Below are 25,887 nucleotides of genomic sequence, written 5' to 3'. Positions count from 1 at the left end.
CTCCCCTCCGGAGCACTGCTTTACCGCGTTATATCTGAATTTGTGTTATATCGTGTTGCATTAAATCGAGGTAGCAATGTAGTAACAAATAGATTTAGTTCTGCATCTTGAGAAAGGAGCATTTCCTGTAGATTGACCGTCAGAAAACAGGTTTGGTCAGAGAACCATGGTGAAAGGCCAAAGAGTGGCAGGTTTTTTCAAGATACCTTGAAAGGGTTATTATCCATCTGTAACAATAGACTGCTGTAAAACCTATTTTAAACTTAATGTATGACACACATTCTCTAAATAAATGCAAAGATCACCATGTGGGGAATCATTTTCTTCTGACGAGGAGGCTACCACTGCGGCAGTTTTGAAAACTGCTTTTTAACAGCCATTGTACAGTAGTGTTGCATTATCTATCGTACCCTAGTGGAAGTAAAATTGCTATCTTAATTACATTAACTTGTGCATTCATATGATATAAAAATGTACAGTTTTTCCTCTGGTTGCCAGAAGCTGGGAGTGGATGACAGGAGATGGATCAGTTGGTGATTTGCCAATTCTTTTCATTTCCTCTGAAGCACCTGGCATTGGCCACTGTCAGAAGACAGGATGTTGGCCTAGATGGACCATTGGTCTGACTCAGTATGGCTTTTCTTATGTTAAATCATAGAAACACAGCACAGCAAAAATATGTGAAAGCGTTTATAACTAACTCAGCTTTATAATGACTGTAATATAGACAGACACAGCTCTTGAGAGTATTTTCAGTCTAAATAAATAGCTGCCCTATATGTTGGTATCTATTTTTCAGTTTCTCTCCCTTCTTTCTATTTGCAGTTGTCACAGATTTGTCTCCCCATGGCCACCACCTCACATCTTCAGTGTTCACTGTTATCAGGCAACCTCAAACTTTGAATACCTTTCCAAGGTTACACTGCAGAGATGGAAACTCACTGATTTATCTTTAATGTTAATCAGAAGAACTCTTTATCTGATAATGCTGCTGCTCAAACACTTTTTAGTGTGTCCCAATTAAGGAAACAGAAAGTACAATACCGGTCTTTAATTAACATGCTGTGCTATTATTCTTTTGAAAAATACATGAAGACTGAACTCCCTTATAATTTCCTCTGTTTCATTAATATAGGATTTATTCATGTTAATTACAAAGCCACAAAATACATTAAAGGAAGCATGAAAATAAAAGTAAATACAGAAACCATATTGGATTTGTTCACACTGCTAATAAGTTTTATTATAAAGAGACCGTATGATAGCAGTCTTAGCAAAACTTAAACATCCATCTTGGACAGGGAGTCAAGAACTTGAAGGCATTCTCTCCAGGGTGGAGCAAGAGGAGAGCCTGCAAGACAAAGCCACCATTTTATTTAATCTATTTATAACTGACCTCGGGACCGATTGCAGGAGTGGGCTGATAAAGTTTGCGGATGATACGAAGGTGGGAGGCGTTGTAAATTCGGAGGAGGATAGGGATATCCTGCAGGGAGACTTGAATGAGCTTGTGAATTGGAGTATCAGAAATAGGATGAAATTTAATAGTAAAAAGTGTAAGGTAATGCATTTGGGGATGACTAATAACAATTTTAGTTACAAGATGGGGACGCATTGGTTAGAAGTAACGGAAGAGGAGAAGGACCTAGGGGTCCTCGTAGACCGCAGGATGACTATGAGTCGACAATGCGACGTGGCGGTGAAAAAAGCCAATGCTGTCTTGGGATGCATTAGGCGAGGTATATCTAGTAGGGATAAGGAGGTCCTGCTCCCGTTGTACAAGGCGCTGGTGAGACCTCACTTGGAGTACTGTGTGCAGTTCTGGTCTCCCATGTTTAAAAAAGATGAACTCAAACTGGAACGGGTGCAGAGAAGGGCCACTAGGATGATCAGAGGAATGGAAAACCTGTCGTATGAAAAGAGACTAGAGGAGCTTGGGTTGTTTAGTCTGACAAAGCGAAGGCTGAGGGGGGATATGATTGCTATCTTTAAATATATTAGAGGGATTAATACAAGGGAGGGAGAAGAATTATTCCAGCTTAGTACTAATGTGGATACGAGAACGAATGGATATAAACTGGCCGTGGGGAAGTTCAGGCTTGAAATTAGACGAAGGTTTTTGACCGTCAGAGGGGTGAAATATTGGAACGGCCTTCCGAGGGAAACGGTGGGGGCGACGGACCTGTCTGGTTTTAAGATTAAGTTAGATAAATTTATGGAGGGAATGGTTTAATGGTAAAACATAGTAGTCAAGGAAAACCAAACAATGGTAGGTAAATCGTATAATGGCTGACAGGGGTCAGGCTGGTGACTCTTGCCTATATGCTCGGGGTCTGACTGATCGCCATTTTTGGGGTCGGGAAGGAATTTTCCTCCAGGGCAGATTGGCCGAGCCTCTGGAGGTTTTTCGCCTTCCTCCGCAGCATGGGGCAGGGATCTCTAGCAGGAGGGTCTCTGCCGATTGAAGTCACCTAAAACAGGATTGGGGACTTCAACAGCAGAGTCCAGGGAAGGGGTAGGGACGGTTTTATGGCCTGCAGCATGCAGGGGGTCAGACTAGATGATCATAATGGTCCCTTCTGACCTTAAAGTCTATGAGTCTATGAGTCATTTTGTTTTTGAGCTCATGCATCTTCAAACTGTAGTTCCCCATTTCTTCTTTGAGAAACTCCTACCAAGTCAGATGACTTATTTGTCAACCTTTTATGAATGGCTTGTTTAAACTCGCCTCTTGCAAACAATTTCCATCTTAGTTGGATTAAAAAACAGCTTCTCTTCTCTTGCTCCTGCAGTACAAAGATGTTTTCACTCCTTTATTTGTAGATGTCAGACTGAATCAGCTCATACTGGATTGAGGTGCTTGGGTAATTAGATCAGTGGTTTGCCTTGAATAAAGTATTCTGTTCAGCAGCTAACAAAGAGTTCATCCTTTACATACATTCTTAAATATAGATTTTGAATCTCTTCTGGAATTTAAAATATTAAAAACGTATGCAGAACACATATGTATACTCTCAAAGTAGTACATTAGTCAGTCTTTTTTATGTTCCCTTAATCCTTTATTAGTTACAGGAAACTTACTAGTTAACAGAGTCAAGCTTCTCCATATAAAACCATGCTGTCTCCCACCATTGTTTTACTATCTGTTAGTTCAAAAGTAAACCATTTCCAAAAGCTACGCTGGCTTGCCCCTATCATTCAGGACTCATTGCTAGCATGGTTCTGACTTGACTCCAGACAGTGAGTACCAGAAACTGAACTGTGTGAGGTTTTTAAGCCCTGCAGTTCAGACTATGGGGATCTGAATAGCAGTGTGCACCAAAGAGCTGCACTGTAACTTTCCCAGTGTGGATGTTGCAGGCATGAACTAGAAGGTTCCTAGTTCACATTAATGTAGTCTTGTTTGAAGAGGACCACTTTAATGTGAACTAGGAACCTTTTAATTCATGCCCACAGCATCCGCACTGAAGAGATACAGCACAGCTCTTTAGTGTGCACTGCTGTTCACACTCTATAGTCCAAAAGCCCATGTAGACATGCCCTTAGCCTCTGCATTCTTATCTTTCAGTCCAGAATTGTGGTAGCAGCTAAAAATTACTTTTAAGTAGGTGGTTAATTTCTGCATACTACTTGCTAATAATTACAGCTTTCACTTAGCACCTTTCACAGTCTAAACTAGCAGCTATTCTTAGAATATGCACCATCAGATGTCTCTGGTTTCTTCCAATCTTGCATTAGGACTTTTAAAGTCATGGAGCAAATATTCCATGAAAGCATCCAGTTCCTTCTACAGTGTTGTATAATATGTGACTTTTACTCAGTCGCTAACAGTATAAATCAGCCTTTCTCAAATGCAGCCACTGTGGCCACATGCGGCCACTGGTGATTTTTCTTGCCGCCATGGCAGCCTCCTGGGCAGTGATGGCAGAGGAGGGCAAAGCAGCAGCCCCTCCCCCTCCCTGTTGCTCCTGGATTTGCCACTTTGGTGTTGGTGGCTGAAGCTGCCAGCAGGGGATGGTGCCCCGCGCCACCTCTCAAGACAGGTGGGGCATAATGCTGGAGAGGAGCAAGGTGAGTTCCCCCAACCTTCCCAAGGACGATGGGGCTTGGGCTTTGGTCTGGAGTGGTGGTGGGGGCAGGACTTTGGGCTTCAGTCTCTGTCCATGGGCTCCTCCTGTGGGTGTTCTGGCTCCAACCCACAGCTCTGGCCACAGGGCTCCAGGCTCCAACTCCGGCAGGCTCTGATCCTTGGCTCCAGGCTGCGGACGTGAGGCTCTGACCCCCAGCTCCCACCACGCATCACACACCCAACCCACCCCTGTCACCCCCGCTGCTTTCCCCTCCTCCCCCATCTATGGCTTAATTTGTCCCGGGGCTTGCTGTGAAAAGTGATATTTTCACCACCTCCCAGCTAGCTAGTGAGTCTGCTGCTGTGAAAAGTCATATCTGTATGTTTAATATCATTTTTCACAGCAGACTTATTATCTAGCTGAGAGGCTGTGAAAATGATATTATGGAACATACAAATATCACTTTTCACAGCAGCAGACTTTCTAGCTGGGAAGGTTTGCTTTTTGGGTTTTTTGTTTGTTTGTTTTTTGTGTTGGGGGGGGGGGAAAAGGCAAAAGAAAGAACAACAAAAAAGACAGAAACATGCAAAGGACCTCAGTTGTGTTTCTATTCTGTTTACATCTAGTAAAGAGTAGAGACAACTGTACATTAGTTATATTATTGAGTCTTCAAAAAAAATATGCGTAAATAAATTACAATGATTTGGTTATTTGTTTTTCCTAAAGTTAATTAAGTATTTTAGGAAAAATTGTCAGAGCAGCCACCAGCAAGAGTTGATGGCCCCACTCTGAGGCCACCAAAAATTTGTTCTGAAAACCCTTGATATAAAGGATGCATCTCCTTCTTCAAGTGCTTGTCCTTATGTGTATTCCACTGTGCATGTGTTCTGTGCACCCAGAGTCTGAGATTTCTTGCAAGCAGTGTCCATTGGTCTCCTGGTACCAATCCCCGCCTTGGCATTTTCCTCATGACCATCGGTACCCCATGCTTTGGGGACTCCCACAACTCCCTCCTGAACCAACATACTGACCATACTGGAGAACATGGGACCTGTGCCAGATATACAGAGCCTGTGCATTGTGCCAGGGAATCAGTCCACCATTCCCCTCTAAGGGAAAGGTCAGAGCCTCCTCCTGACCTCATGAAAGAAAAAAATATGAAACGGTACTGACAAAATTATCTTCTTCGTGTCCCCATGAAGCAGTCACCCCACCATCTCCTTCCCCTCCAGACAATCATAAACAGTTTCAGGATTTATTGCAAAGGGTGGCTGAGGAACTCCAGATTTCCCTAGAAGAGGTCCCAATACAAACTCCTGGATATCCTACAAACCACTGGATCCAGTTGAATAGCATGTCCCATTAATGAAGCTATTCTGGAACCTGCTAGAGCAGTCTGGCATACACTAGCCACATGCACCGCTACCCCAAGAAGGCAGAGAAGCGCTATTTCATTACAGCCAGGGGAGCAGAATTTCTCTTTACCCACGCTGCACCGAACTCTCTAGTTGTCCAGGCTGCCATGGAGAGATCTAGACAACATCTTAAATCCACTCCCAAGTAGGAGACTAAACATCTAGACTTGTTGTGAAGAAACGTTTTCACATCTAGCTTTTGGTTTCATATAGCACACTATCAAGCACTGTTAGCGAAGTAAGACTATCTCAACTATTCCAAATTCACAGCTGCCACAGCAGCACAGAGCTCACTTCCAGGCTCTTATTGAAGAGAGAAAGCTGGTGGCCAAAAACGCACTTCAATTGGCGGTAGATGCAGTAGACTCATTATTTAGGTCGATGGCAACAGCCATTGTGATGCGCCATGAGTCATGCTAGCAAGCTTTGGGGGTTTCCCAGGGAGGTCCAAAATAAACTGCCTGTTGAAGACCTACACTTTGATGAAGCCCTGAGTCCTTAACATATTAAAGGGCTCCAGGGCCACTTCTGCTCTCTGTGAGTATATACACCTGCCCCAGAAAGGAAGTATCACAGATAGTCTTTCAAACTTAAAGCGGCATCTCAACAATTTTATCACCAGAGGTCTTATGACTCTCCTCGTAAGAGACAAAGAGTACAGAAGTCTCATTTCCGTGTTCCTCCCATGTCTATAATGCCATCTCAATCCCATCTCCTGGCAAAAAGGTATTTTTGATGGGCGTTCGATAGCTGCAGACCACTTATGATGCCACCACTACTCGACCCCCCACATACCATTTGGGGGTCAGTTAGCACTCTATTTCCACAACTGGAATGCCGTAACAATGGGACAAGTGGGTATTAGATATCGTCTATTATGGCTATGCAATCGAGTTTACTTGCCCATCTCCTCCAAATCCCCCATCCCCATCCCTTTTCAGGGATCAGTCTCACAAGGGGATTCTCAGGCAGGAAGTGGAACCCTCCTCCAGCAAGGAGCAATAGAGCACATATGCCTCAACAGCAAGGAAAAGGTTTTTACTCTAGATACTTCCTAGTCCCCAAAAAGTCGGGAGGTTGGAGATCTATCCTCAGTCTCCACAATCTCAATTGTTTTATTCTTATGATCACTCTTGCATCCTTGGGAAAAAATGTATGGTTTACAGCTCTTGATATGAAGGCCACTTACTTTCACGTGGCTATTCACCCCGCCCAGAGGCGTTTTCTCAGAGTCATAGTTGGCCCTGACCACTTTCAGTACAGGGTGCTCCCATTTGGCCTCACCACTGCCCCCAGGGTCTTTATCAAGGTCTTTCTGACAGTAGCAGCTCATTTTAGGTGGAACAGCTTCACTGGTTTCACGCCTCTCTACAATTGGGTTCTCGTTGCAAAGACACATCAGGAAGCCTATGAGTCAGCCTCTTTAATGCTTCATCTGCTTTCTTCCCTATGAGTCAGTGTGAACGTGGAAAGCCTGTCCTCACTCTGACAGACTGTAGGAATCATAGGGGCCACCCTACATTCAGTCACGGCACGAACTTATATACCAAGAGGCATGTTTCACGCCATGAACAATTTAATAGAGCAGGTTAAATGCAACCGTTGATCTTTAATCAGAACTTGTCTTTCCCTCCTGGGGTACATGGCTTCATGTACTTAACTAACCCATTTGCCAGACTCAATCTATGTTGACTTCAGGTGCGGTTCCAGAGAGTGTAGTCAGCAACCAAACACATCATGAACACCATAGTTAACCATTCCTTGGAGAGTAATGTCTTCTCTGATGTGGTGGGTGTATTCTCATCAGGTATTTGTGGGCATCCCCTGCATATCATCCTTGCCAAACAAGAAAAGTGTTACAGATGCCTCTCTAAGGCTGGGGAGCCCACATAGACAACTGTATGGCACAGAGCACTTGGACATTCTGAGAGACCAGGATACATATCAACTTTCTGGAACTGCGGGAGTCTAAGAAGCTTACAAGGTTTTTCTACAGGTCATCCAGTCCCACCATGTCTTCATAATGTCAGACAACATGACAACCATCTTTTGCATCACAGGAGGATGAGAGAGATCAGTCGCCCCTCTGTATAGAAATGGTCACCCTGTGGAACTGGTGTATCAGGAAGCGAATCACCCTGTGGGCAGTATATCTGTCAGGAACTCAGAATGTATTGGCAGACACCCTCAGCAGGCGTTGTGCTATCAATCATGAGTGAGAGTTGCATGATTCAGTAGCAAACAGCTCAATGGGGACCCCCTGCTGAGATCTGTTCATCTCCGAAATGAACAAGATAAGCAACATATACTGCTCTAGAGGAGCTCTAGGACTACACTCTCAGCTGATGTACTCCATCACTGCTCAGACCATCTGAGCTATGCCTTTCCTCCCTTACGGAAAATTCACCAGGACAGGGTGTGAGTCCCAGATACTTTTGGTTCCCAAATCTCTTATGACTCTCATCTCCTCCTCTGATCACCATCTAGTCCTTTTCTCATCTCTTGACCCAAGAGAAAGGGAAGATCAAACGTCCCAACCCCAGAGCACTTCATCTCATGGTTTGGTATTTGGTTAGGCATCAACATTAGAACATTCCTGCTCTGAAGCTTTACATAACATCAGAAAGGATTCAACTAGGAAATGCTAATCCAGCCAAGTGGAAGCATTTTTCCACTGGAGCATAGCCGAAGCATGCATCTCCTGAGTCAATGATAGTCTCCTCATTTTGGTCTACAATCTTTCACTCAAAACAGCTGAGCATTCACTCAGTTCTACACAGTCACCTGGCAGCAGTGCTATCAGTGCCATGTGCTATCGGATGATTATTCAATTTTCACTCATCCATTGACTACCAGATTCTTAAAGAGCCCACCTATAACTTTCCCACCAGTAACTTTCCCACCAGTAAGGAAACCTACCCTTCATTGGGACTCAAATCTTGTACTTTTGACACTCGTTAAGCTTCCCTTTGAACCATTAGCTACATGTTCCATGTCTCAGTTATCAATGAAATTGCATTCCTTGTGACCATTACCTCAGCCAGAAGCATGGCTGAGCTGGGAACAATAATGGCAAATCCATCCTACACTGTATTCTATAAGGACAAAGTCTCTTTCGTCCAAAATTCACTCCCTAAGTAGTTTTGGAGTTTCACATGAACCAAACAATCCACTTACCAGTGTTTTTTCTGAAACCGCATGTATTTGAAGAAGAGAAGAGACTTCGCTCCCTCAGTGGACAACATGCTTTCGCCATCTGCCTGGAAAGGACAAAACCAAGTAGAAAATTGCCTAGATTGTGTCTCACTATAGCAGAATGAGTCTGAGGTCAAGCTGTATTTTCCCAGAAGATTTGTAAGTGGATCTTGGGCTGTATCCTGCTCAGTTACCAGTTGTTGCATCTTCTTTCTCCTAATGGAGTGAAGGTTCATTTTACAAAAGCACAAGCAACCTAAATGGCATCACTTTACTTGACATTTGCAGAACAGCTATGTGGAGCTCTGTCCATACGTTCATGAGACATTATGCATTAGTGCAGAACTCCTTCACTGACTCATCCTTTGGGACAGCAGTTCTCCAAATGGCTCTGCCATCTGCATCCTTGCCCCCTTCTCCTGTTTGTCGGTCACCCACAGTGGAATATACATAGGGACCAGCACTCAAAGAAGAAGAGGTTTCTTACCTTATAGAACTGGAGGTTCTTTGAGATGTGTGGTCCTTATTTGTATTCCACTATCTGCCTTCCTTCCCCTCTGCTTCAGATCTTTACTGGAGTCATAGTAGAGAAGGAACTCGAGAGGCAGTTGGTCTGTTCTGCCCTTTGACTTCAGTTGAAATCACAAAGAAGGCAAGGCCGCATGCGTGGACCAACAGATATTGCTTGCAAGAATTCTCTGACTTCTGGAGCACATGCACACACCAAGAGTGGAATTACAGATAGGGACCACGCACCTCGAAGAAGCTCCAGTTACTATAAGGTAAGTAACCTCCTCTTACTGTCTGCTTATCATCAGTTTGTAAGTGTGCATTATTAAAAATGTGTCAATTCTTGTAACACTGAAAAAAAGATAGAATTAAACTGAGAGAGCTTAAATTTCTGGTAGTAAAAATAATTTAGTATAAATAACCTTTGTTTTGCTTACACTCAAAAACTTTTTTCTCTTGAGCTAACATTGATCACATAATTATTAAATGGCATTATGAAGAGCGAAGGACCCAAACCAGTACCCTCCTCCTTTAAAATATTTGTTTTTAAAATAACTGTAGCTGGGGTTTTATCTTTATACTATATTCTCAGCCCTCAAATTAAGGCTACAAACTCTTTTCAGTTTCTACCAACAGCTGGTGATGGGTGAACCTCAAAACTGTTATCTAAACCCCCAAAAGTTTGGACATTTATTTAACATTTTGAGGTCTTCCCTTTTTTTCTCTGCATCACCTATTCCATATCTTCTCCTTGTCCCCCAGCTTTTCCATCCCTTCTCTCATACTGTTCTGTTCAAAGACTCTACTGCTCTTAGTTCCTTCCCCACTAAAGCCTCTGTCTTCCTGACGAATAATACAGACTTTCAGTCATTTCCATCTTGTCTTAAATTTGACCCAGTGATCTGCAGTAGACTTCTGTTCCCTGGTGATATATGTTCTTCTTCGAGTGATTGCTCATGTGTATTCCACAATAGGTGTGTGTGCTTGCCACGTGCACCGGTCCCGGAAGTTTTTCCCCTAGCAGTACCCATAGGGGAGCGCCCAGGCGACCCCTGGAGTCGCGCCTCCATGGCGCGGTATAAGGGGTACTGCGCGCTCTCCCCCCCCCATCCTCAGTTCCTTCTTGCCGCCAGGGAAGTTGCTTCGGAACTACTCTGCTCCAGCTTTGCTGTAGCTCGTCCCCAAAACTGCTTGTTCATTCAGTGTATGGTACCTGTAGTTAAATTGTTTAGTTAGTTGAGTTTAGCTAGAGCGCCCGGGTCGGGGCATGCCCCACGCCCCGGGTTTTAAGTTGTGCAACACTCGTAGGTGATCTATGCCACTGAGTGATCCACAGGTGGACTGTCTGAGCTGTTTGGGGAAAACCCATCTCAGCAATCGCTGCAAGATTTGCAAGTCATTTAAGCCTTGAACTAAGACAGAAAGGGACATTAAGCTCCAGTCTATTCAGATGGAGTCAGCGCTGACCCCGGCTCCAGCGCGCTGCTCCGAGTCAGCATCGGGCACCACAGTATCAGTGCACGGTGACTCTTCGGCGCCATCAACCAGTCGGCACCACTCCCCATCCACGGGGCACGCCAAGAAGGCTAGAAAAAGGTCTCCTTCGCCGTGTCACTGGAGTAAACCCAGGACAGAAGTCAGACCCATGTCGGGCAGACCTTGATCCCCACCAGCCTCTAGGCCTCTCACTCAAATCGAGCGGAGTAGCCTCCCCGGATGTCCAGATGCCCTCCACGTTGGAGGCCCTGCAGGCGGTCCGGGATGTTATGTCCATGTCAGTACCAGGAGCACCACCGATGTCAGCCCTGCGCTCCAGAGACAAGCCACCGCTGAGATCTCCGCAGTCACCCCTGGCTCAGTACTGGTCTCGGTCGAGAGAACGTTCCCAACGCCGTTTGCCGCCCAGTGACCCTTCAGGGCAAAGTCCACGTGGATCGCCCTTGACGCCCACCAGACTGTCTGGTTGGGTTCCATCCGACCGAGACTCTCAGCACCGCTCCACCTCGAGGAGCGAACACCGACAGGACCGAGGCAAACGTCGCCAAAGGTCCTCGTCTCAGAGAGGTTATCGCAGCCAGTCACGGCACGGATGTCGACATCGTACCCGTTCGACGTCCCACTCCAGGACCCCGCCCCAGCACTGCCTCCGCAGCCCCGGGCGTCGATTGCGGGCGTCTCACCGTCGCGAGTCCACCTGTCAGAGCCGATCGTGGAGCAGCTGTTACCGACGGTACCGGTCCTGCACATCTGGATCGCGGTCCTGTGGTCAGCATCGCTCTCGGCATCGCTGCGCCTCCTGGTCTGGGGACAGCAGCAGGTCGTATGTCAGCCCGGCCTCCCTTCGTAGTCATCCATCGATGGGCCAGGCCAGCCAGGCCGAACAACCGACTCCGCTGGTGCCACAGCAGGTGCAGTGGTACTGGGCCCTGTAGCTGGTTCAATGGTACCAGTGGGCACCATGGCCCCCGACGCAGCCCCCGGTGGGGCTCTCTCGGTGGCCGAAGTCTCCCTCTCCAGACCTCCGAGGAAGGAGTTAGTGGGACGTACATCCTCAGCACCGTACCTGGAGACTGACCAGATTGTGGACCCTCCGGTGCCAGTGGACACTCAAAGTACCGCACCAGCCTCCTCACCCTCCCTGGATGAGGTGATTACGGCCCCACCTCCCTCCGTCCCGCAGGAGGACTTTAGAGCCCACCAAGAACTCTTAAAAAGGGTGGCATCAAGCCTCCACCTCCAAGCAGAGGAGATGGAGGAGCCCTCAGACTCCTTGTTTAATGTGCTGTCCTCCTTGGCACCAGGCAGGGTGGCCTTGCCTGTCCATGAAGGGGTGGCAAAAATTTCAAATGCCCTGTGGCAAACACCAGCCTCATTGGCCCCCATCTCTAAAAGAGCGGAATGCAAGTATTTTGTACCTGCCAAGGGACACGAGTACTTATACACCCACCCTGCTTCTAACTCCCTGGTGGTCAAGTCGGTCAACCACAGGGAGTGGCAGGAGCCAGCCAGCCCCTGCCCGAAAAATAAAGATTCACGGAGGCTGGACCTTTTTGGAAGGAAAATGTATTCGTCCTCAAGCTTCTAGTTACGGGTGGCTAACCACCAGGCTCTCCTGGGCTGGTATGAGTTCAATCTGTGGGGCTCCCTGCCCAAGTTCGAAGACTCCTTCCAGGAGGGTGACACGAAGGAGTTCAAAGTGCTGGTGGAGGAGGGTACAGCGGCTGACAGGGCAACCCTGCAGGCAGCTTCGGATGTGGCAGACACAGCCACGCGTTCCATGGCCTCCGCGGTGTCCGTGAGAAGGGCGTCGTGGCTCCTGCTCTCTGGGCTGTCCAGCGAGGTGCAGACCTCCCTGGAGGATCTCCTGTTTTATGGCAAAGTTCTGTTTGCAGAACAAATGGATACAAAGCTGCATGGCCTGAAAGACTCCCGCATGACTCTCCAAATTCCGGCTCCGGCTTTAAACCTAAGTTCAAGCCGCAGCAGACTCCCACTCAGGTCACCCACCCAAAATACGAGGCTGCTTATAAGAAGTTCCAGGACTATAAGAGGCACCCACAGAGCCAGTCTCTGCCTGCACCCCAACCTGGGTCCTCCAAGGGCAAGCAGGTGGGGAAAGGGCGGTTTTGACGGGACGCCCGGGGCCACCCTGCCAGTTCTCGTCAGGGATCCACCCTCAATAAAACTTCCCTTCTCCAATCAGTTGTGTGCTGTCCTCACGGAGTGGTCACGGCTGACCTCGGACCGATGGGTCATCAACACCATCTCCCAGGGCTACACTCTCCAGTTTACTTCCTCCCCGCCCAACCACCCCCTGCCCCAGTCCCTCCTGGGGGACACCTCACCTGAGGCTCTGCTCGAGCAGGAGGTGGGGCGGCTCCTGGGCCTAGGAGCGGTGGAAGCGGTACCTGGGGAGTTCAAAGACAAGGGGTACTACTCCCACTCTTTCCTTATCCTGAAGGCCAAAGGGGGGCTCAGGCCCATCTTGGACCTGTGAAGCCTGAACCAGTACATAGTGAAGCTCAAGTTCTGCATGGTCTCCCTGGCCTCCATCATCCCCTCCCTGAATCCCAGGGACTGGTACGCCACCCTTGATCTGCAGGACGCATACTTCCACTTCCGTATATTCGAGGGGCACAGATGCTTCCTCCGTTTTGTGGTGGGGCAGGAACACTGCCAATTTACAATCCTCCCGTTTGGCCTGTCCACTGCCCCCAGGGTATTCACGAAATGTATGTCGGTGGTAGCGGCCTACCTCAGGCGCCGGGGGGGTCCAGATCTTCCCCTATCTGGATGACTGGTTGGTCAAGGGCAGCTTCCAGTCATAGGTGCGGGATCACATGGCGTGCCTTCTGCCCCACATGCACCACTTTGGGCCTGTTTGTAAACAGCACCAAGTCCACGTTAGTCCCAGTTCAACTCATAGAGTTTTTCAGGGCAGTCCTGGATGTCTTATCGGCCAGAGTTTCCCTCCCACCGGACAGGTTCAAGACCCTGAAGGGGTTCATCGACACAGTCACAGGGTTTCCGGTGACAACAGCCCGAGCATGCCTCCAGCTCTTGGGTCATATGTCGGCGTGCACGTATGTGGTCCGTCACGCCAGAGTCAGGATGAGGCCCCTCCAGCTCTGGTTGGCCTCGGAGTTCTCCCAGGCCAGGGACAGGCTGGACAAAGTCCTCACGGTACCCGAACCAGTGATGGCCTCCCTACGGTGATTGTCCTCCCCGAGAAACATGCTCCAAGGGGTCCCATTCAGGGGCAAGGGCAGGGCCCCGTCGCTGGAACTGGTATCCGATGCGTCAGACCTGGGATGGGGGGCCCATGTGGGGAACGTTCAGACCCAAGGTCTGTTGTCAGCTCGGGATCTGACCCCCCACATAAACGTCAAGGAGCTCAGGGCAGTACGGCTGGTGTGCATGGCCTTCCACTCACACCTGGAGGGCAGGTTGGTCAGGGTCCTCATGGACAACACGGCCTCGATGTTCTACATCAACAGGCCAGGTGGGGCCCGGTCCTCTGCCGGGAAGCCCTCAGGCTGTGGGATTTTTGTTTAGCCCACGACATCTGCCTACAGGCATCTGCCGGGCGCCCAGAATGCAATGGAAGATCGCTTGAGCAGGGACTTCTCCTCTCAGCATGAGTGGTCTCTCCACCCAGAGGTGGTACACAGACTTTTCCGAGTGTGGGGAACTCCCCAGGTGGACCTGTTCGCGAGTCGGCAGAACCATCGCTATCCCCGGTTCTGCTCTGGGGAGGGGGCGGCTGGGACGGGGCTCTATCTCTGATGCCTTCCTCCTGTCCTGGTCAGGCCAGTTTCTCTATGCCTTTCCCCTGTTCCCGCTGATCAGCAAGGTCCTGGATAAGATAAAGACGGACAAGGCCCCGGTCCTTCTGATTGCCCCGGCATGGCCCAGGAAGCATTGGTACGGGACCCTCATGGGTCTGGCGGTTGCCCCGCAATGGCCGTTGCCTTTCCGCCCAGACCTTCTCTCCCAGGACCAGGGCCACCTCCTCCACCTCACGGCATGGCTTCTCAATGGTTAGGTAGGGAGGAAAGGATGTGCTCAGAAGGGGTTCAACGCGTCCTCCTAGAAAGCAGGCAGCCCTCCACGCGCTGAGCCTACTTGGCAAAGTGGTCTCGGTTTTCCAGATGGGCGGACGAGCGGGACGTTTCCCCGGTGGCCGCCCTGATCCAGCTTATTCTGAACTACCTCCCCCACCTTAGAGCCCAGGGCCTGGCACCCTCGTCAGTCAAAGTGCACCTGGCGGCCATATCGGCCTTCCATCCTCCGGTGTAGGGCCTCGCGGTATTCTCCCATGCTATGACTGGCCGATTCCTTAAGGGATTGGATCGTCTCTTCCCGTATGTTAGGCCCACCGTGGGACCTAAACCTGGTGTTGGCCCATCTCACGGGGCTCCCATTTGAGCCGCTAGCCATGCGCTCCTGGTCCCACCTCTCTTGGAAGGTGGCCTTCCTGGTTGTGATCACGTTGGCCAGGCAGGTCTCGGAGCTCAGGGCCCTGACCTCCAAGCCCCCGTACACGGTGTTTCATAAGGATAAGGTCGAGCTCCGCCCACACCCTTCGTTCCTCCCGAAGGTGGTCCCCGCCTATCACATGGGTCAGGACATTTTTCTACCAGTCCTCTGCCCCAAGCTCCACGCGTCGAGTGAGGAGCGCCGTCTCCACACACTGGATATGAGATGGGCTCTGGCTTTCTACCTGGAGCGGACCAAGCCGTTCAGAAAGTCCTCGCAACTGTTCATCGCCTCGGCCGAGCGCATGAAAGGTCAGACAATCTCTACCCAGTGGCTCTCCAGCTGGATCACTTCGTGCATCCATACCTGTTATGATCTGGCAGGAATCCCTCCGCCACCAATTGTGAAGGCGCACTTGACTCGGGCGCAAGCCTCGTCGGCTACCTTTTTCACCCACCTCCCCATCCAGGACATTTGTAGGGCTGCCACGTGGTCTTCAGTTCATGTAATCATCTCCCAGGGATGACGCTGGGTTCGGCGGGGCTGTATTCCGTCCCGAGAATTTGTGAACTCCTACCCACCTCCAACAGATATAGCTTGGAATCATGTATTTTCGAATACAAATGAGCAATCACTTGAAGAAGGAAAGACAGTTACTTTTTCCATAACTCGTGTTCTTTGAGATGTGTTGCTCATGTCTATTCCACATCCGTCCCGACTTCCCCTCTGTCAGAGTTGTTTGGCAAGAAGGAACTGAGGGTGGGGGGAGCGCGCAGTGCCCCTTGTACTGTGCCATGGAGGTGCCACTCCAGGGGTCGTTGGGGCACTCCCCTACGGATACTGCTAGGGGAAAAACTTCCGGCACTGGTGCACGTGGCGAGCACGCACACCTATTGTGGAATAGACGTGAGCAACACATCTCGAAGAACACAGAAAAGGTAATTGTCTTTTATTCCTAAAAGATGAAGTAATGGTATTAATCAGAGAACACTGTGAGAGAAATGTTCATGTAAATTACCAGAATAGGCAAAAGATTAAATTCTGAACCTTAAGTGAGTGTTCACCCATCTCTTTCCCTGAACTTTCTGATTAATCACTCACTCTCATCAGTTTCCTTCAAACTTTCATGACTCCTGTCCTCTGTTGGTTCTCCTACCATTCTGGTTGTTTTTCAGTGTGCCTTTAGATGTGTCTTCCTCCTACTCTGTCCCTCTTATCACAGGCGTTTCCCAGGGCTCCATGTTTGATCAATGCTTCTTTTCCCTCAAATCTGTGTTTCTAGGTGAAACCACCTACTCACATGACTTCATCAACCATCTCTACACCAGCAACTCTGAACCTTCCTCTCCATTTCTGATCTGTCTCTCTTTACTTAATGCTGCATCTCTTATTCTTACTCTGATATCTCTTCCTTGGATGGCTCATTGTCAACCTAAACTTAATGTAACCAAAACCGAACTCATCATGCCCTTGTTTCTCTGGTGCTATTGACCTCACCAGTCCTCCGTTAGGCCTGGGTGTCGTTTTGATTCTGTCTTCTCTATAGAACTAAGTAGTTATGGGGTGAGAGTATTGCCATAGATCAAAAGAAGGCAAAGTATTGTAATAGATCAAAAATAGGAAGAAAGAGGATACAAAGAGTAGATATAAATGAGCAATTTTAATCGTGGCTAAAGGTTAACAGCAGGTCCCATGTGATATATTAAGGATCTGGAAAGGGGGGTGAGTAGTTAGGCAGCAAAATTTGGAGATGACAAAAAGTTATTCCAGTAGGTCAAGACCACAGAGAACTTCAGAGCACCTAACTGAGCTAGGTGAGTGGGCAACACAATGGCAAATGAAATTCTGTATCGATAAATGCATGATTTAAACTACCCCTTCATCTCATAGGGTTCTAAATTAAAATCAATATAAACTCAGGAAAGGGGCCAGGTTGATAGTGGAAACAGCTCAATGAAGGCCTCTTAGTATGCGGCTGTATTCAGTAAAACAAACAAGATGGTAAGCTGCTAAAGGAATTGGATAGAGAATAGTATAATGCCATTATATAAAAACAATGGTGCAGCCTCTTCTGGAATGGTGTGTGCAGTACTGGTCCCCCATCTCAGAAGGGATACTGCAGAATTAGTGGGGGTTCAGTGAAGGGAGATTAGAATGATTAAGGGCTGGGAAAAACTCATATGTGATGAGAGATTGATAAACTTGGGAATGTGTAATCAGATTGTGGAATTTACCACTATCAGATGTCATTGAAGCTAAGGATTTAGCAAGGTTCAAAAAGGGATTGGACCTAACAAAAAATATCAGATTTGTTATAAACAAAACTTTTGGAAAGGATATTAATTTTCATGATTCAGGGTGGATGAGATATAATGTGAGGGGCAGCAGATTGTTTCAGTCCTGCCCACTGTAGCATTCTTACACCTTCTCTCTCTGCATGTCCACTTACATTTATAAATTAGCTCTCCAGTTAAAATCATCCATCACATGAGGATATAGGTGATAGATGCTATTTTAAAGATTCAAGGTTACTTTTAACCTCATTAAGTAACAAAGAATTCTTTAAAAAGAGCAGTATAAATTTTTGGGGAAACTGGATTGTGTGGGCTCTTACACTGTGTTTATTCACTCTCTTTGTTAGATGCCTAGGAGCTATGGTTGTGATTGTTGTAGGTGGATAGACAGAGTACAAGAATTAATAAATTACAGGTGTTCAACCAACTGAAGACTTACATTCTCCTTTTCTTCTTTAAGTTGAATAGACTGAAGTAATATTAATTATTGTTTGTTTGATATAATTTTTTATCCCCAAAAACTGTGCCTTAAGATTGATTGTGGTACATCTCATCAACCTGAATGTATTTAAGGCCTCCTCCAAAGATCATTAAACTCCCTGAAAAGACTCCAGTTTACTTCCGTAGACATTGGATTGAGCTCTTAATGTCCCTACCCTTTTAAATGCAGTTGATGTATTACTCCAAATAATGTAGCGTGAGCATTGGCTTGAAGAGAAGAAATGTATCTGTAGTGCTTTGACTTTTTAAACCCACATTAGTTGCTGTTTGTTATAAAATGTGCTATGGTAGCATCCAGAGGTCCCAACCACTATTTGTGGCCCACTTGTGCTATGCAAACATGGAAGGTAACAGTCCCTTGCTCATCCATCATTTTTAACCCCCCTCCTCCCAGTCGAAGGACAGACTTTGAGCTAATTGATCAACATAATGATAATGTTTAAGACTGAGGGAATGCCTGAAACAAAACACTTTTTTTCTAACCATTAATTAATTAATTATTGAGCCACTTTTAGCTAGCCAACCCAACCTAAAGACAGTTCATTCTCAGGCCAGCCAGTTATTTATATCAGTTATGATATATTTTAAATTAATTGTTGCCAATATAATTCTACAGTTTTTAATGTTTACATAAAATTACTGGAAGGCTGAGTTAGATAACTTATTTTTCATATCTCCCAAGCAGTTTCTCAGCAAATCAGAATGCTGAATAAGCCTGTGATTCAATTATGTTACGTTACCGATAACCTTCTTTTTCTTATCAAATGTGTTTTTAAGAAGAAAAGGCTTAAATACACAGGATAATTTGGATCAGGTTGCCACGTACAGTGGTTGGGAACGTGAGCAGATGCCTCTTCCCTCAGCTTATGACTTGTAAAATCATGTCAATAACAAGCAGAAACTTTTCAGTCAGCTCAATAATTGGTGCCTTCCAGTCTGACACCTGAAACATGGGGACACAGTGGCTTTCTTTAATAGTGCCAGCGTATATGCTGATAGGTCTTTTAGAATCGCCAGTGTTTATTAAAAGTACCTGTTATTAAGGTTACTTTGTAGTACTAAAACATTTCTATTAAAAACCTCTCAGCTCTTTGGAACAGCCATTGTAAAAAATTAAAGTATTCATATTACAGATAGAAAAGCTGCTTATTTTCTAAAAGATTCATTTTGGGTATGGTTTATGTGGCACTTCTTGTAGCTTCAGTTATGACCCTTCTTGAGTGAAATAACCTTATTCACTTCGCAGGAAATGAAAAAAAAAAATCAAGAAAATGTAACCGTTTTGCAATATTTTGGCATATTATGATTAACCAGAGAAAAATACATTAATGTATTTACTCTTTTTTTTTTTTCTCCTTCAGCTGAAGTCTATATAGGAATTGGGAAGCCTGCTGAAGCCACAGCATGTATCCAGGAAGCAGCTAACCTCTTTCCAATGTCACATAATGTCCTCTACATGAGAGGTCAAGTGGCTGAACTTCGAGGAAATATTGATGAAGCCAAACGCTGGTATGAAGAGGCCTTATCTATCAGTCCTACCCATGTAAAAAGTATGCAGAGACTGGTAAGTCTTAAGTCCAAATGGATAAACATTTTAACTTCAAGTTGGGCTACTCTGTTTTGGGGGCTTATTGCATTGATATTATAGTGCCCCAATTTTGGGGTGTTTATAACTCATTTAAATTTATATTTGACCTAAATTATTAATTTCCTGGCTGAGGTGCAGTTTAAAAAAAAAATCAGTTGCTTGTAAGTTGGAGTCAAAGAACGCGTACTGCTTTTGCCATTTTCATGTGAATTTTGCACTCGCTAACAAAAATGGCTTAATTTTGCAGATTTAGATCGCAATATGAATGATCTGTTTTGAGACGAATGAATAGCTGAGCTTGACTATATCTGAATAGAGGCTACTGTGTATAGTCTAGATCTCATCTTCTTTTTTGTAAATCCACTGTGTTCCATGCTACATATCACATGCATAAAATTTCCAGTGATTTAAATGGGACCCATATTATTATGTTCAGTGAGAAATGTACATGAGAGGTACTTTTAAAGTCATTGGAATATCAAGTTTTAGCATACATTTTCAAATAAAGAATAATATACAAATTCTAGACAAAAGGCAGAAGTTCTATTATCTTTAAAAGGTCAGTTATTAAAAGAGTGGAGCTGAAATGATTCCATTCACACTGTCAGATTTAGAAGGTGAATTCTATTTTTTGACTAAAAATAGGGTTACCATATTTCAGCAAGAAAAAAAGAGGACGGGAGGAGCCCCGCCCTAGCCCCGCCCCTGCCCCTCCCACTTCCCGCCCCCCCAGAACCCCCAACCCTCCCCCCGTTCCTTGTCCCCTGACTGCCCCCTCCTGGGACCCCTGCCCCTAACTGCCCCCCAGGACTCCACTCCCTATCTAAGCCTCCCTGCCTCTTGTCCCCTGACTGCCCCAACCCTTATCCACACCCCCACCCCCAGACAGACCCCTGGGACTCCCACGCCCCATCCAACCACTCCCCACCCCCTCCCCAGAACTCCCAACCCATCTAAACCCCTCTGCTCCCTGTCCCCTGACTGCTCCGATCCATCTCCCCACCCCTGCCACCTGACAGGCCCCCCCAGAACTCCCAAACACCCCCCTCTGCTCCTTGTCCCCTGACTGCCCCCTCCTGGGACCCCTGCTCCTAACTGCCCTCCAGAACCCCACCCCCTACCTAAGACTCCCTGTTCCTTGTCCCCTAACTGCCCCCTCCTAAGACCCCCCCCAACTGCCCCCCAGGACCCTACCCCCTACCTGTACCCTGACTGCCCAAAACTTTCTCCACTCCCCCCAAAAAGCCCCCCCCGTTTCTTGACTGCCCCCTCCAGAACCTTCCTGCCCCCGGTCCCCCTTACCCTGCTGCTCAGAACAGAGTGTTGGGCTCTGTGCAGCCGAGCCGGACACGTGGCTGAGCTCCCCAGCACAACAAAACCCGGTCTGGCCCTGCACAACAAAACCCGGTCTGGCCCTGCACAGTGCTGCTGGACTGGGCTGCAAGGGAGCTGCCGGCTCAGAATGCAGGGCGGATCCGGCTCCTCTACAGCTGCTCCTGAGTCCAGCCCGGGACTTCCCTGCAGCCCTCCCAGCCGCTCGCTCTGCTAATCCCGGACATTGTGAGTGCTTTACAAATTCCCCCCGGACGCTATTTTTAGCACACAAAAGGAGGACATGTCCGGGTAAATCCGGACGAATGGTAACCCTAACTAAAAATACATCAGTGGGTATGACTAAAATTGCCAAAACCAGTGAGGGTGAAATTCACCTAGGTACAGAGAACCAGTGCAAGGTTCTGCACCACTGTGAGGTTGCCTGGGTGGAGTAGCCGTATGTGAGTTTCTTCCCTTCTGTGTCCTTTGGGAGGTGAGGCAGGATCTGGATGTGTTAATATGAATGGGTTTTTGGGAAAAGGATAGAAGAGTCGCTGGAATAGCAACTCTGAAACCTGTTTCCAGGATAAGAATTTAATTCTGTCCAGTTAAGCAGAAAGGAGGGTGAATTCCACCGTAAGGGTAAATGTGTTACCTCATAAAATACAGAAATGGTTTTTTGTTGTTGTTTTTAAACTATCTGAATATTGGTTCATCTTTATCCTACCTGGTGAGTTCGAATTACATAGCTCCCTTGACAGTGTCAATAGCAACTGAAACATTACAGGAAAACACTGCCTGCTTTATTTTAGGTGCTTGTGATGTCAGCTTGTGATGCTTCCTAAAAACACTTGCATTTCACCTTTAGCAGATTTTTTTAAAAGATTATATTTGAACTCTGATCTGGTTTATTAGATTTTTGATTAGCAGTATTGGACTGTTAAACTTTTCTCTCCTTATTGTGCTAGGAAGATGTTTTTAAAAATTCAGATTCCCTTTGCTGCACAGCAGAACAGCTGCAAACAGCTTCTCAGACCTAACCTTTTTATTCAAAAGGATAAGCTAGTTTCTGCCTAGGTGCTTATGAATTATTCAGAGAGGTATTTCTCATGTACCGTAAGGGGGAACATATGAGACAAAAGATCAAATAGGAACATAGCAGAGAGAAACTTTTATGTTTCACTTTTCAGCTTTTCAAGATACTTGAGCCTATTCACAAATGCCAAAAGGTTCTCTTTTTGAAGGAAGCATATGGTAAACCAAAAACTATAGTTAAATAAAAGTTAGAGCTGTATATTGTTTTCTGCATTATTTTATTTTGAATCCATTTTAAATAAATGTTCTTTACAAAAAAAATGCTGTGCAGAATGAATGAGGCATTAGATTTCTTACACGGTTTGCAAGATGAAATATTTCACACTTATTTCTAGTCTTTTACAGCCAAAGTTTCTTTATTTTGAGCTTTTGTATCTAAGTGGTTTGAGATGTTTGAGTGCTGACTGGAGAACAGTCCATTGCATTTCAGTGAATTTGCCAGCCCCTTAAGTGTTTTTTCTTTTTAAATATGTTTGTAAAAATCTTGTCTATTACTTTGGATCTCTTGTCTTGTTTTAAATTAAATCTCAACTGTGTACTTAATGGGGTCAATATAGAGACCAAAATTTGTGATGTATGCTTGTGAATTTTAGGGGGAAAAAGTATGTCAATAATACTTTAAGAACAGGGTTGTCTGTATAACTTCATAGAACGAGGAAGCTACATGACACAGAATGATTCATAGATTCCAAGGCCAGAAGAGATTACTTTGATCATCTAGTCCAGTGTTTCTCAAACTTTTGTATTGGTGACCCCTTTCACACAGCAAACCTATGAGTGCAACCCCCCTTATAAATCAAAAACACTTTTTTTTTTATTTAACACTGTTTTAAATGCTGGAGGCAAAGCGGGGTTTGGGGGTGGAGGCTGACAGCTCGCGACCCCCCCATGTAATAACCTTGTGACGCCCTGAGGGGTCATGACCCCCAATTTGAGAACCCCTGATCTAGTCTGACCTCCTGTGTAATAAGGGCCTTAGAACTTCCCCAAAATAATCCCTAGAGTATATCTTTTAGAAAAACATCCAATCTTGATTTAAAAATTGTCAGTGATGGAGAATTCACCATGACCCTTGGTAAGTTCTAATGGTTAATTACTCTCACTATTAAATATTTACACCATATTTCAATCTGAATTTCTGTAGCTTCAATTTCCATCCATTGGATTGTGTTATACCTTCCTCTGCTTGACTGAAGAGCCCATTACTAAACATTTGTTCCCCACGTGGGTACTTATAAACCATGAGCAAGTCACCCCTTACCCTTCTCTTTGTTCGCTCTTCTCTGAACCACCTCCAGTTTATCAATATTGTTCTTGAATTGTGGGCACCAGAACTGGACACAGTATTCTAGCAGCACTCACACTAGTGTCAAATATAAAGGTAGAATATCCTCTCTATTCCTGCTCAAGATTTCCCTGTTAATGCAGTCCTTGGATGGATAAGCTCTCTTGGCAACAGCATTGCATTGGGAGCTCATGTTCAGCTGATTATCTCCTACAACCTTCAAATAGTTTTCAGAGTCACTGCTTCCCAAGTTAGTCCCCCATCAAGAATGGCCTACATTCTTTGTTCCTAGATGTAGACATTTACATTTGGCCATATTAAAACATATTGTTTGCTTGGCCCTAGTTTACCAAACTGTGCGGATCACTTGAAATCAGTAACCTATCCTCTTCATCATTTACATTGACCAGTCTCCTGATTTTTGAGGCATCTGCAGACTTTATCAGTGATGATTTTATGTTTTCCAGGTCATGAATAAAAATGTTAAATAGTGTAGGGCCAAGAACCTATCCTTGCAGGATCCCCTTGGAAGCACATCTGTTTAATAGTAATTCCCCATTTAAAATCACATGTTGAGACCTGTCAGTTAATCAGCTTTTAATCCATGTAATGTGTGCCATGTTAATTTTATATCTTTCTAGTTTTTTAATCAAACTGTCATGCAGTACTCAGTCAGATGCCTTAAGAAGTCATCTACATTATCACTGATGTTGGAAAAACATATGTCGCTCGGCGGTGTGAAAAAAAACCACACACCCTGAGCGACATAAATTTCACTGGCATAAGCACTCATGTGCACAGCGCTATGTCGGCAGGAGAGCTTCTCCCACCAACATAGTTACCACTGCTCATTGAGGTGCTTTTATTATGTTGATGGGAGAGCTCTCTCCTGTCGGCATGGAGCAGCTACATGAGCAATCTTACAGTGGTATAGCTGCATCACTACAGCTGTGCCGCTGTAAGCTTGCTAGTGTAGACATGGTCTTAGTATGTTACATTAATATCAGTAATACTAACTAGATCAAATTTATGCTTTATCAACCAAACTTGTAATCTCGTTTAAAAAAAAAACACATCAAGTTAGTTTGACAGGATCTATTTTCCACAAACCAAAGTTGATTGGCATTAATTATATTACCATTCTTTATTTGTTATTAATCGATTCCTGAATGAGCCATTCCATTATCTTGTCCAGAATCAATGTCAGACTGCCAGGCCTATAACTACCTGGGTCATCCCATTTATTCTTTTTAAAAATTGGCACAACATTACCTTTCTTCCAGTCTTCTGGAACTTCCCCGATGTTGCAAGACTTATTGAAAATAAACATAAATGCTTCAGTACGTTCCTCAGCCAGCTGTTTTAAAACTCTTGAATGCAAGCTGTCTGGATCTGCTTGTTTAAAAATGTCTAACTGGAGTAACTGCTGTTTAACATCCTTCTGAGATACTAGTGGAATGGAAAGAGTGGTGTTATATATGACTACATCATCTTTCTTTCCCAAATACAGAAAAGAAATATTTATTGAACACTTCGGCCTTTTCTGCATTATTATTTATAATTCTGCCATTTCCACTTAGTAATGGACTAATGCCATTGTTAGAATTCTTTTTGTTCCCAATATATTTTTAAAATTCCTTATTGTCCTTACCTCTGTTGGCCTTAGATTTCCCCGTATGTCCCTTTGTTTCCTTCATCCATTTTCTGCAGGTCAGGGCTTCCAATTTATGTTCATTACTATCAATTTCTCCAGTCTTTCATTTGTTATATAGTACTTTTTATTTTTTATAGTTGCCTTCATTCCCCCTTTAAACCAGGTCAGTTTTTTAACCAATATGGCCTTCTTTCTCTGTTGTAGGATTATGGCTTTTGGGGGCATCTTCAACAATTTCAAATTATCATTCATATTTTTCTGATAAAATTCTTCCTCCCAGTTGAACTGGCTCCTAATTGTTTTCAGTTTTGTGAAACTGATCCTATTAAAGCACCAAGTATATATATCCCTGGTCTGGCTTTATTCTGTTTGCACATTATAAATGTGTTGAAGTCATGATCATTTGTACTTAAGTTACCATTAATTTTTAGCTCTGTGATCAGTTCCTCTTCATCTGTCAAGGTGAGGTCTAATATAAAATTCCCCTCATGTTGGATGCAACACTTTCTGAGTTAGGAAATTTGTCATCTATAACATTGAGGAATTCCAAGATGTTTTAGTACTGGCAACATGAGACCTCCAGCATGTCACTCAAATTGAAGTCTCCCATGATCACACAGACTTTTTTCCTGCACATTATAGATGGGTGCATAAGGAGCTGGTCATCCTGTTCCCTAGTGTGACTTCATGGTCTTTAGCAGATATCAACTGTTACCCCATCTTTTGCTTTACCTGTTAGGACATAGATCCATAAGCATTCAGGATCATTTTCATTGAAGTAATCAGTGACTTGAAAACAGGTAATGCCAATTTTTACATAGTTTCATTCCTCCTCCTGTTTTGCCTGCTCAGTCCTTCCTAAATAGGTTATAGCCATTGATTTTAACGTTCCAATCATGGGAATCATCCTATCAGGTTTCACTAATACCAACTAGATCAAATTTATGCTTGTAAATGACAAATTCTAATTTCTCTTGTTTGTTACCC

General features: G+C 45.4%; 1 protein-coding gene across 4 annotated transcripts in view; it reads left to right on the top strand.

Annotated features, from left to right (window-relative positions):
* Nucleotides 1-25,887, top strand: part of TTC7B (tetratricopeptide repeat domain 7B) — a 325,154-nt gene that overhangs the window by 239,511 nt on the left and 59,756 nt on the right. For all 4 annotated transcript variants that reach the window (XM_054028276.1, XM_054028275.1, XM_054028274.1 and 1 more), the window contains one exon: nt 19,326-19,528. In XM_054028276.1, the coding sequence (XP_053884251.1) occupies nt 19,326-19,528 (203 nt within the window). The remainder of the gene's footprint in view (nt 1-19,325; nt 19,529-25,887) is intronic.

This window comes from Malaclemys terrapin, chromosome 4, assembly GCF_027887155.1.
Source record: "Malaclemys terrapin pileata isolate rMalTer1 chromosome 4, rMalTer1.hap1, whole genome shotgun sequence".
Lineage (NCBI taxonomy): Eukaryota > Metazoa > Chordata > Testudines > Emydidae > Malaclemys > Malaclemys terrapin.
The sequence above is the reverse complement of the archived record's forward strand: the minus strand, read 5'-3'. Positions and strand labels throughout refer to the sequence as shown.